General features: G+C 37.3%; 2 protein-coding genes across 2 annotated transcripts; both read left to right on the top strand.

The window, feature by feature from the left end:
* Positions 1-2,269: 2,269 nt before the first annotated feature.
* rap2c (RAP2C, member of RAS oncogene family) lies at positions 2,270-6,313 on the top strand. The gene is made up of 3 exons (XM_063876232.1): positions 2,270-2,995; positions 3,924-4,209; positions 5,050-6,313. The coding sequence occupies exons 1-2, from the start codon at positions 2,723-2,725 to the stop codon at positions 4,200-4,202; spliced, it is 552 nt and encodes a 183-aa protein (XP_063732302.1). The 5' UTR covers positions 2,270-2,722; the 3' UTR covers positions 4,203-4,209; positions 5,050-6,313.
* Positions 6,314-8,689: 2,376 nt separating this feature from the next.
* zgc:92907 (uncharacterized protein LOC436733 homolog) lies at positions 8,690-11,714 on the top strand. The gene is made up of 4 exons (XM_063876233.1): positions 8,690-8,935; positions 9,411-9,573; positions 10,551-10,689; positions 11,440-11,714. Exons 1-4 carry the CDS (start codon positions 8,855-8,857, stop codon positions 11,549-11,551), a joined length of 495 nt encoding a protein of 164 aa, XP_063732303.1. The 5' UTR covers positions 8,690-8,854; the 3' UTR covers positions 11,552-11,714.
* The last annotated feature ends 852 nt before the right edge of the window (positions 11,715-12,566 follow it).

The following is a 12,566-nucleotide window of genomic DNA, read 5'->3' as shown; positions in this document are numbered from 1 at the left end:
TGTTTTATATGACTTGATGACAGGGGCGGCTGGCCCATAGGGGGCGATAGTGCACCGCCCTCCTTAAGCCAAACGAAAAAAAAAAAAAGAAAAAAAAAGAGAGAAAAGAGTTTATTTTGCCGGTCTAAGTCTTAATAGTATAGTCCAAACAGCAGCCTGAATATCGCTGCGACAATCAGCAGCCTGGATGTCACTGTCCAACCAGTAGCCCCGCCCCCTTGGGGCGATATCAGTCAGATTGAAAATCGCCCCAGGCGCTCTCATAGACTTACATGTTGAGACTCGTTTTTTCAAAAATCGAACGATACAATGCATTTCTATGGGCTCCGGGGGGGCTTGCCCTAACGTGATTTCGTCATACGCAGTTACGCACTGATGCGTGCTCGGACGTACAGCGTCAACAATTAACAATGGGACTTTGCGGGGGCTTCTTGGTGGTAGCTTGGCTTCACATAGACGTTGTCTGATTGTTACAGTACTCACAGGCAATCTTAGATCTTCTCTGATCCTCCTGGAGCTGATCATTGGCTGATCCTTTGCCATTTTGGTTATTCTCCGATCCCTTCGAATAGTTGTTTTTCTTTTTCTTCCTCACCTGGTGGTGATGGTTTTGGCTGCCATTTTAAAGCGTTTGATATCATTTTAGCTGAACAGCCTATCATTTTCTGCACTTCTTTATAGGTTTTCCCCTCTTTTATTAATTTCTTAATCAAAGAATGCTCTTCTTCTTAACAGTGTCTTAAACAACCCGTTTTACTCTGTTTTTCAAGGACAAATGCACAGCCAGCATATGCAGCATCAGTTGCCTTGATCCTTGAATAGGGGCCATCTGTTTAACACCTATTTTTTTTCACATAATCAATGACCTCAATAGTTGAACCTGGCACTGCTATTTTTTTGAACACGCCCCTTTCAGTAAATGATTCAGTTTCACAGAATCAGCAGCATGCACGTCATGCCTGTTGGGTCTGTTGGTTTTCTATACCTTTACTAAACCTGTAAACTGTATAGTGGTAAATGGAATATGTTCTGGAAAATTTTGATTAATTACAGTTTTGATTATAGTATAATTTGATTTGATTATTGCTATGGCATCCATGATGGCTATAAATTGTAGACTGTGCTAAAAGTGATTTCAAGGGCAAACTATTAGATGACAAACTATCTGTTAATGTGTGTTTTATTGTGGAACCAAATGTATTGTATATTTTATGTCTGGGGTTGCATCTAGTGGTTGAAAACCAAATTAAACAATGAGATGTGACACTGTAAAGCTGGCTATCTGACTTTTATTTATTATTATTTTACCCATTGAATGGGTCATCTTAGCCATCATCACAACTTTTGCCCCCCCTGAGAAATTTGTCAGGAGCCGCCACTGCTTGATGATATTTACAGTATGTGACTAAAGTTTTCTTTTCGTTTGTTCAGTCTGAACACTGCCCCCTCCCCCAACTGTATTATCATTTATTTATTTATTAGGCTTTAGTATGTCAAAATACCTTTATAGGACCGTTATCAGGTTCCTATCAGACAAAATCAATAAGCTTGTTTTTAATAAAATAATTGTGTAAGTATCATGTGCTGAGACGAAAAGAAAGAAAAATATCAATAATCATAACAACCTTAAATATTATATTTCATACATTTAATTGAGTAACTTAATAGCAGGTTAAAAATCAGTGGTCACTGGACTCTTGTTCAAAGTTTCAAGTGTGTTGCACCTGTTACTACACCCTACCAGTCAGTCACAGAATACTGACACGACAACTTTAAATTAGTGTAGCTATATGATAGAAGATGATTGAGTAACCCATGATTTCCTGCTGTTTAAAAATACTTTTCTACAGCTGGCAGTACAAACTAACTAGCAATATGTCAAATATGAGCGTTGGAAGTAATGCAATTATTTGATAAGATGGAGAGTGGTGTATTGAAAAATAGAGGGTAAAATGGATGTGAAATTCAAACTGGAGTGATGAAAAGTGATCTGAAATGATAGTAAAAGTAACCTGTCTCATTATTTAATAGGCTTTACAGGAATCAAGCACAAACCACAATTTATAATTTACGCAAAGTGGCCTTAAGGACAGAATACTTTATTTTGAATAAATGCAATAAATTAATATTCCAAGTCATGAAATGTGTGTGACTTGAAAAATGGAGTTAATAATACATTTTTGCAGTGCTGTTAGTATTTATAGTATTAAGGGTCATTGTAGAGAAGAGGCTTTTATTTTGAAAACAATAAGACCGGAAGCTCTGTTGTCGTTAGCGGAAACCCGACCGTTAGCTTCAGGAAATCAGTTGGTGGAAAAAAAAAGCTTTCCTTTCTGTGATCAACGCTCCGCAGCACAGAGTCAAACAAACACAGAAACAGCTATATACCGTCGCCAATGGACCCACGGATTGTAATACTAAACCCGCGTGTGTCCGTTGATAGCTCACCCGGGTGCTGAGGCTCCGGGACGGGACCAGAACCAGGCCCGGACTGACATAACCCGTCCGGCTGCTGTGTGTGAGGCAGGGATCGGCATGCCGTTTGCAGGGGAAGAGTAATGTTTAGCACTGTGACTTTCTATGTGTTGATAGTCATGTAAAGGGGGAGGAGTTTATTTTGTATTTCGCTTGATAGATCTCTCAAAGGCCTGATAAATGTTTATGAAGCGAGTATAGCGGTGTAGCTAAGTCGTTAGCTGCTACGTTAGCATCCTCCGCCCCGATGAAAGAGTATAAGGTGGTCGTGCTGGGCAGCGGCGGCGTCGGCAAGTCGGCGCTGACCGTCCAGTTTGTCACCGGCACCTTTATCGAGAAATACGACCCCACCATCGAGGACTTTTACCGCAAGGAGATCGAGGTGGACTCGTCTCCCTCCGTGCTGGAGATCCTGGACACGGCGGGGACGGAGCAGTTCGCCTCCATGAGAGATCTGTACATCAAGAACGGGCAGGGGTTCATCCTGGTGTACAGCCTGGTCAACCAGCAGTCTTTCCAGGTACTTGCTCTCACCAAACACACCTTAAACACACATTACCTGCTCATAGCTATGTACTTAATCACAGCATGTAGACAGTGCATGGGGTGTGATGCCTACTACCTAAATGCAGTGTCTTGCACCATCTGTTGATTATTTATTATTCAAAGAGGACCACTAATTCAAGGTAAAACATCATCTGTACATCCATTTGAAAAGTGTTGCTGTAGTGATCTTGAAATATCATATTTTGATTAATTGACATCATTATATATGTCTAGGCTTTTCTTTGGTATCTCGTGTATTGCATTAGTAGTGGGAGAAGTGTTCTGGTATTTTAGCTAAGGGTAGCTAGCCATGCTACAAAGTAAACATTCTCTGTTATAAGTCAAAGTCATTGCAAGTCGAAATCAATAGTTTAAAAGTAATTCTTATTAAGAATTAGTTAACAAAAGTGTACTACAAAGCACAATGGCCCATATCAGATTATAGTTTTTGGTGTGTTTAATGTTGCAGCTGTTAAATGTGGCTTTAACTTTAGTTATTTTATATTCTTATGGCAAGTTTTTCAAAATATATCTTTCATCTTGAAAACTCAGAAACTCCAAGGTCTTATAAAAACAGCAGTAGTTGTCTAATGATGTAGTTAAACAAGAAGATATTGCATAATAAACACTGTGCCATGTATCTGTACCAAATGCAAATGTTGTACAGCATGTAATGTGTATATGTACTTTTGAAAAGCCCTGTGTGTTGGAGATCATCGTTGACATTTTTAAAGTTTTTTAAATGCATATTGACTTTTTGACTGTACCTAATTCCCTCTCTTTTCCATTGTGAACTCTACATTTCAAATCTGCTAAGAACCAGTTAGCTGATGTCTCAGTGCTGTAAACAGCTTGAAGTTTCCCCAGGAACCACTTGTATACTCTCCCTATTCATCTTTCAGGACATCAGACCAATGCGAGACCAAATAGTGCGTGTGAAGCGCTTTGAGAAGGTGCCGTTGATCCTGGTTGGAAACAAAGTGGACCTGGAATCTGAGCGTGAGGTGCCGGGGTCAGATGGACGAGCTCTGGCTCAGGAGTGGGGCTGCCCTTTTATCGAAACTTCTGCCAAGAGCAAGACTATGGTGGACGAGCTGTTTGCAGAGATTGTCCGACAGATGAATTATTCCACCCTGCCAGAGAAGCAGGAACAGTGCTGCACAGCCTGTGTGGTACAGTGAGAAAGAGGTAACAGCAGTACCATTCCTATCTTTTCTTGAGCTGTTGCATTCATATTTTGGCTGTACCAAAGAGCACAGCACAGTTGGCCATTCAGAAATTTTACAAAATGTGATGAAATGTCCCTGCAGTGTCTGTGTAAAATGCTTCACAAGCTGAGGAGAAATGTGACAAATGGATGACTGTGTGGTGTCTCGGTGCTGTGTGTGTGAGGGAGAGGAGAGGTTGGAAGTGAGAAAGAAGAGTGGGTGGTGCTGCTCTTGCAAACCGTTGGTTTAGCTTGTTATCATAAGATCGCAGAAAATATGTGGCATGAAGAAGACAACTGTATGAGTGGCTTGGGGCTGTGGAGATTAATGAAGCACACAGTCCTGTGAGCCGAGCCGGAGAAAGAAGAAAATGTGACATCCTGAAAAATAAGTTGTGTTCCAAAACAGGAAGTTCACTGTTGATACTGTGAGAGATGCTGCCTGTGTTACCATATATACATATTGAAATTTGAGCTTTTTAAAGGTGTGGTTTTAACAAACATTCTTACTATAGATTATCGAACATTTTGACTACTTGGTCAATAAAATGTCCAAAAAAAGTGGAGGGTTTTTATCCCAGTTATCGAAGTCCATCGTGAGGTTTTTAAATGTCTTGTTTTGTCAGTCCAAAACTCCAAGAGCTGTTTACTATAATATTTAACAGAAAAAAGGACATCTGCAGTTTCTACTTTTTAAAATAAAAAAATAACTTCAAGGTTAAATTGATCACAAATAGGAGGTGATTATGTTTCTGTCTATTGAAAAATTGTTGCAGTTCTAGTTGTATAAATAAGCCGTTTTGTGTCTTGTTTTTTCCTAGGTGCATCATCTGTCTGGATCATCACAAGGATTTTGAGTAACCATGAACCTGGGGACAAACTAACAGGAATTTACCTCTGTGGTAACGTTTCTGTTCAATGTGGTTTCTGACTGCTTAACACAGAGCATCTGACAGGAAAGACGTCGGTCCTATTTTTGATATCATAACTGTTAGAAGACGTTTCTGCTGCAACCTTAACGGCCTTTGCTGCGAGCCAGGACGGAGTCAGACAGACAGACTTGTTACGAGCGGCCATCTGTGAATTTCAGTCTTTTATTATTTCTCCTTTTAGTCGGAAGTATACCTGAAATAATAAGCAGAAGTGTTTGTGAGGTTGCAGCTTCTTTTTAAAGCTGCTTTAATCACTATTATATACTTTATTATTACCTGTATAATGTCTCAAATTTGGAATTGACAAAGTATTTCATAATATCGAAACATTTAAACTTTTAAGCATGCATACTTCGACAAGGTCGCTGCCCGGGTATGCTGCTCGCTTTATTTTGAAAGTCTTCTCTAAAATAGTTCTGCTAACTGACGCAGACTACAGCAAGGTGTGTACAATGGGTTTTATGGCTTCAGGAAACTTAAACAGGATGTACGACTTTGTGGATTTAACGTGTTTCATCAAGAATTTACGGTTGTATCACAGCAGCCTGAGGCAGCAAAACTCATCTGAAGACATGCATGCTCAAAATTGAGAAATGTTCTACTAGATCAACTTGAAGTGATAGGAAGAGCCATTTTACTGTTTTTAGCCTGAATTCTGTCAAAGTCTCTTAAAGGCATGAATCGCGTGGACGCAGGTCTTCCATTTTCACTTTTCTCGAGTAGTCTCTGTGGGAGAATGATTTTGGAACGACCAAAGGAAGCTCACAGTGCATATTTGTGTTTGACTATATGGCGTGTGTTGCTTTTAATCCAGAAGACGCTGATTTTTTGTCATCAAATAACTCCCGCTTCAGTGTGGTTTGATAAAAGTTCTGGCACAGTTAATCAGATTTAACTTTGTATTTTTCTTTATCTTATAGTAACCTATTTATTAAAGACTAAAGACATTGGTAGCCAGTTTTTAACTTTTAATTTTATACTAGTTTTTGCTTTCTGTGACTTTTCAGGATACATGGTACATTGTTTTGTTTTTAAAGCTAAGGATTTAACAGAGCCTTAAATAATTTCTGTCGCAACCTGGTCTCATGTTTCTTCTTTCTTCTCAAAGATATACAAATCTGTGGTTATTTGGTAATAAAAGTGCTGGCCTTTCTGCTTTTGTCACTTGGCACAGTTACAGTATTATCTCTGTTTTAAACATCAATACACAAAGTATTTTTTTCATTCATAAACATGACTATAAGTGAATAACACTGGGGCTCCTGTACATGTAGTTAAACATTAGGGTTATTGTATTGTGATAACAACATTCACATGGCCCTGTTATTTTTAAAATGTCATTTAACTTATTAGCAATCATTATAGATATGTAGAACACATGTGGTTGGTTGGTTTACTTGTACATGCTAGGGCTGCTCAGTGTGAGGCAAAATATGCAATATATAATCACTTTAAATGTCAAAATACTGAAAGCACAGTTTTTAAACTGCTAACTCTATTTTTAATTAAGACCGTAACTAGTCTTGTCTCTAGTCTAGACACGTCTCTTTTTGCATGGCAAAAACCTATTTCCCAGTACTTGCAAGGGACATTTTATTACGTTTTAAGATTGATTTAACAGGATCTCTAACATATATTTAGTGTTTCAAATAAATACTATTAGCTGTCTTAGATCACATCAATGATAAAAAAACTAATTTATTATTCAGCCCTGGAAGTTGAAATTAGTTTTAAAATGTATTAAACATATGATGCTATATCTTTCTGGTCATATCTGACAAGGAGAAAACTTTTTCTGGGGCTACATCCTCTAAAAAAAAAAAAAGCTCTCACAAACACTTTCCACTTGCCTGTTGCTGTGTGTGTTTTTATGCACCAGTGGAGTTGGTGTGAGTTTTGCAAGTTTTTTTTCTTGCTTTTATCACACATGGTGCTGCTGCAGTTTCCGTGTCCCGCAGAGCATAACGCTGGCGCTTCTTCCCCTGGCTCTACGGTTGTCAGGTAAAGCTGCTGGGCGCTCTGTGAGCCTGAGCATCCTTCAGCTGCTGGGTGAGGTCTCTGAATCAGGAGGGTGACCACATATCGTCCGAGCTCATAATGGGGGAAAAGATGACAAAAGTTTGAGAGCATGTCCCTGGTTCCTAGAAAGTATCAACGATCACCAGGTTCATGGAGATAGTTATACACGTTTCATTCATTTGTATTGAATTGGACAACAAAATGGATATGTAGTATTTGGTTAATAATGGAACATGGTTTTTATTATGGTTAATTTGTTTTCATAACTTTTTATATCTCTATGAAGACACATAGTTCTAGTGATTTCCTGGTCAAAAGAAATACTAACTGCCTATTTTCGATGACTGCAAAAGTGTGTGTAGATGATAATATTAAAGAGAATAAGCATGAAGGTCTGGTATGATACATGAAATAAAGCGTGAACGTTTCATCAGATAAAAGCAAACATGTATGGCGACTACATGTTTAACAGAGATAAGAGGCTTTATTTAACTAGATATCTGAAGTGAAATCAAGTTGTATTGAATGTTATTAGGGCTAGGCACAGAGGAAAAATAATATGATTTATTTAAAATGTTGGATATCGAGTATAAAGTTGAACTTTCAGTATGTGTGCTAACGGTAGAAGTTGGATATTCTTAAAAATGTAACATTAATCTTGACATATCAACTTTATTCTTGGCATTTCTAGCTTATTCATAAAATGCAACAAAAAACCCTCTAATTGTTTAATTGTCAGCCCGCTAAGACTCTTCCATACATTTATGGTCTAATGACCTTGACATTTTTTGACCCAGAAGTTCCCACAGGGTTCTTCTGAGGCAGCTCATCAATGAGGGCATCTGAAGTGAAATATTACCAGCAGTGATAATGCGCCCCCTCTTCGGCCCCCAGGGAGCCCAGCTGTCAGTGTCAAGTACAAACTTCCCTGCCCTGATTCCTGTGTGTAGCTCAGTCAGCATGTTTACTGCTATTCACCTGCATGCTCCAGCTACAGGAGGTCTTTGCAGCAGGCTGCCCGGATTTTTCTGCTCTATTTTGCAGGTGTGCTTGCTTATCATAAATTGAGACAGGGTGCTTAATCACTGTCTCTGAGACATGCTGTGAGAGGTGGTGTTCCAGGAAATTGAGCTCTGAGAAAAAATATAAATATTAATGATGTACTTCATTCATACAGTATATCACCTTTCAAAACACAGTGCTTTTTAGTCATAGAGTTGCATGTACGTTTTTAAGGTTTAAAGGTTGTTCTGATTTATGATTGCAAAATTAAAGTTATTGTTTATACAAAAGGTGAAGTAGCCCTGACCACAAGAGTAATATGGGTAAAGGTTGTTCTGCTTTATGATTGCAACATTATAGTTATTTTTTTATACAAAATGTGATGTATGAATTAATTTAGATTAATTGTATTATAAAGAAGTCATATTCCTGTTATATTTCATGTTGTATAACTGCAGAAAATAATCTCTGACTCTGAGTCACCTAAACTGAGTGTTAGTGGTATTTGCGGTTGTAGCTCCAGGCCTCGCGGCGGCAGCAGCACGTATTTTCACGGATCAGAATGTGACGTCACCATTCTAATGCGGAAGTGGCTGTCAGGATGAGATGAGACGAGCCGTGAGAAAAGCCTGTTAAGTGTTTAAACTTATACCAAATATTGAGATAAGCAGCTATGAAGACTGTGTTTGTTACTGTCGGCACCACGAGCTTCGATGAGCTCATTGAAAGTATCACGAGTCCAGAGACCGTTCAGGTGCGTAAAGAAGATTAAAGCTAAAATGATAACATAATTAGTAATGTTAACTTTCAAAGAGTTGGATACCAAAGAGTGATAAATTATATTTACTTCCATGAACTAAATATTCATCAAAAGTTAAATCGGATGCATACAAACCCACATAAGAGGTTTACAAAAATAGGTTTGATATTGCAGAATTTGCTGGTTTTAAAATGTGATCGTAATTTTATAAATATAAAATGTGGCTAGAATAATGAAAAGTGAACTATTCAAAAATATCTTATAAAAGGGGTGCTTTAGCTTCGAGGTTAGACTGAAAATGTGTGCCACTCAATTATATATGCAGGACTTAATTTATTTATAAATACCATTTCACAAAACTGTTGATAGGTAGACAAAGAGTTCAGGATTTTTTATTTGATCATGGCACCAAATGCAAAGTTTGAGTTTTGAACATGTGATTCATTTAATAACAACTTTCTCCTCACAGGCTTTGAAGGCTCGTGGATATGAGCGTTTAGTCCTTCAGGTTGGGAGAGGGTCTCTTCTTCCATCTGCTGACAGCTGTCCGCACATCACACTGGAGGCTTATCGATTCAAAGACTCGATAGCAGAAGACATCAAGTACGCCGACCTCGTCATCAGCCACGCAGGTCAGTAAAGTATCAAAAAACATGAGCTCCTGCAACCTGGACACTCACTCTTTAGTTAATAGTATTTTATTTAGATGTTAACTAGAAAACTGCTGTTTTATATTTTATATAACACAAAGATATTGCTGCTTTGACATAAAACAAAATCAAACAGAACTCAAAACGATAATGGTTCTTCTGTTGAAAGAAATGGTAACTTCACTTTCATAGAAGCCAAAAACATTTCAAGTATTTAAAAGAAAAAAACTCTACTTTAAGATCAGAAAGGGCATTGTTTAGAGAAACCAATCATTCGCTTGACCATCTTTTGCATCTAAATCCTCATCATAATAAGTAATGGGCCTCCATATGGTCTGATATATATGCTGGTAAGCCTTTAATGCTGAAGTTGTATGATTGAAAACTGTGCAGGATACTTATCAATGTAATATCTTTCTCATTCCATCACACTCAATTGATGCTTTCAAACTTTACGTTTTAGCCTTTTAAAGATATTTTTACTTTTAAAAATGAATAATTAGGTTAGTCCGCCTCAACAGTTATTTTCCACATTCCTTTCCTGAAGAGAAGACATTAATGACTATATATTTCAAAGGAAGAGCAAATACAGGTATGTCAGCAGTGTGCAAACATTAAACAGAAAACTGATGACTAATACAGCAACAGGCAACACAACATGAGGGCATCAGAGGGCATCGAGCAAACTGTAAAAACAGGATATTGTTCAAGCAGTTATCTTGGATTGGATTTTAGTTGTGGCCAGCCAAATTCTAAATTAACACTCAAATCCTGCACATCTTTTCATTCTGTTGTCTATTTTTTGTTCATCCTTTGTTTAGCTGGGAAGGCACTTTTTATTACATTTATAAAACCAAGATAACAAAATAATACATTTTCAAAGTTTTTTAGGGGAGGTGACATCCTAAAATATGGCAACAGACTTTTAGAGCTTTTCCAATCTTCGTTTTTCTTCTCAGGAGCAGGAAGTTGTTTGGAGTCGCTCGGTGCCGGAAAATCTCTGCTGGTCGTCATCAACAACAAACTGATGAACAACCACCAGCTGGAGATGGCCAGACAGCTGCATATGGACTCCCACTTGTTGTACTGCTCATGCAGGTATGTGCTTTCCATTTTAGCAGTTTATAAAATACAGAAAGACTAAAGTATACATTTCAAATAAATGTCTTAAGTATAAATAAATAACTGTATTTTTGAATACAGGATTGGATAAATAAATACACTACTGAATATAGTAATAAATGCATTCTAAATACATACATATCCAACTAAAGGGACCTAATAAAATGTCAAATACATGTTGAAGTTAATGTGGAGATAAATAGATAAAAGCATAAATAGTTAAACCAGATATAAATAAATAGCTATCTTAAATATATCTGTTATTGTTTTGCTGTTCATTTTTTTTGGTGAATTTTGTATTTATTTATTTATGAATGTATTAATACTTGTAGTTTTTCGTGCTCCATGTTATTAAACATGTGACCTGGATAGATAGATAGATAAATAGATAAATAGGATTACTTTATTGATCCCAATTTTGGATTTTTTGCAGCAGCAGCATAAAAACAAGGCAATGTAGTTACAATAAAATAAATCAGCATTTAAAAACAGAGTAAAAAATTATCATGTTGCAAAAAAATGAATAGAAAATAGTTACAAAATTGGAATATAAAGCAGGATATTGTATGTACAAAAAGGTGTGGAATATTAAATAGAATAAATATAGAATGTACAGTATGGTCCAGTTATCACATTCTAAGCTATGGAGCAGAGAGTTATCTGTCAGCCAGAGGATAACTGGCAAAATGAAAGTAACAATCCTTTTTTTCTGAAAACATTTTTCAGCACCCTGACAGAAACTCTGAGGATGATGAATCTCTCCGTTCTACAGCCCTTTTTGCCTGGACAGCCCAAGAACTTTGCAAATTTCCTCGATAAAGCCCTTGGTGTTCAGTGAAACTCTACTGGACTGCTTGTTTTCTGTTACATAATTATATTTGTTCAAATAGGTAGTAGATTGTGATATCTGGTCCTTTTTATTTTGTTTGTACAGCAAACTTTTGAATAATTGAGTGCTTGTTTGAAATGTTGTATATTAAAATAATAATATATTATATTAACATATCTTTTTCTGTCTTTAATCTCAGCGTTGCAGAATTACATTATCAGAATCAGATGCTCTTTTATTACCAAGTTGGTTTACACCTACGAGGAATTTGCTTTGGTATAAGTGGTGCACAAAGACACATTATTACATAACAAAGTTGAATACTTTATATTTTACTTATGGTGTCTTTATTTTCAGGTGTGAATGCACCACCATGACCACAAATCAACGGTTGTGGGTTTACACATGAAAATAACGTAGAAAAATGTAAATCATAAATTAAAGATACGGACCTTACCAAGGTTATTACGAAGAGAAATCTGAATAATATAACCAACACCAAGCAAGGCTCTCTGTACATGAACCGATATCACTGCTTTGCAGAGACACTACAGAGATTTGCTGCAACACACAGAAAAGCAAGTTGTACCAATGTTTACCACAAGGGTGAGATAATGTTGAACTTGCGGGGTGATTATCATTCAGCACGTACACCAACCTGGCATGATGCAAACATTTAGTTGTTTTTAGCTCTAGGCTGTTTTTACAGAAGGTTTTGTGGTTAATATTTTGACTGAAACCCCTTTTATATATGCCATGACCCCCTTTTTCTTCTAAGTCTAGCTGGATCTGTATCTCTGCAGAAAAGCACGAGCCCTGTCTGCTTCAGTGATCAGTGTATTAGAGACTTTTATTCTTCATTTTAAAGAGACTAACATTTTTCAGTCTTGTTTACCATGAGTCACCATTTAAAAGGCACATTGCAGACTATCGGGAAATCAGTGTTGATGTTGGCCCGACACTGCTGACTAATCAGTTTTTCGGGTTATGGTTTCTTCAGCAGGAGAGCTTCGGTTAAACAGGA

This window comes from Eleginops maclovinus, chromosome 23 (genome assembly GCF_036324505.1).
Source record: "Eleginops maclovinus isolate JMC-PN-2008 ecotype Puerto Natales chromosome 23, JC_Emac_rtc_rv5, whole genome shotgun sequence".
In the NCBI taxonomy this organism is placed as follows: domain Eukaryota; kingdom Metazoa; phylum Chordata; class Actinopteri; order Perciformes; family Eleginopidae; genus Eleginops; species Eleginops maclovinus.
Note: the sequence above shows the minus strand (reverse complement) of the source record. Positions and strands in the feature narration are given on the sequence as shown.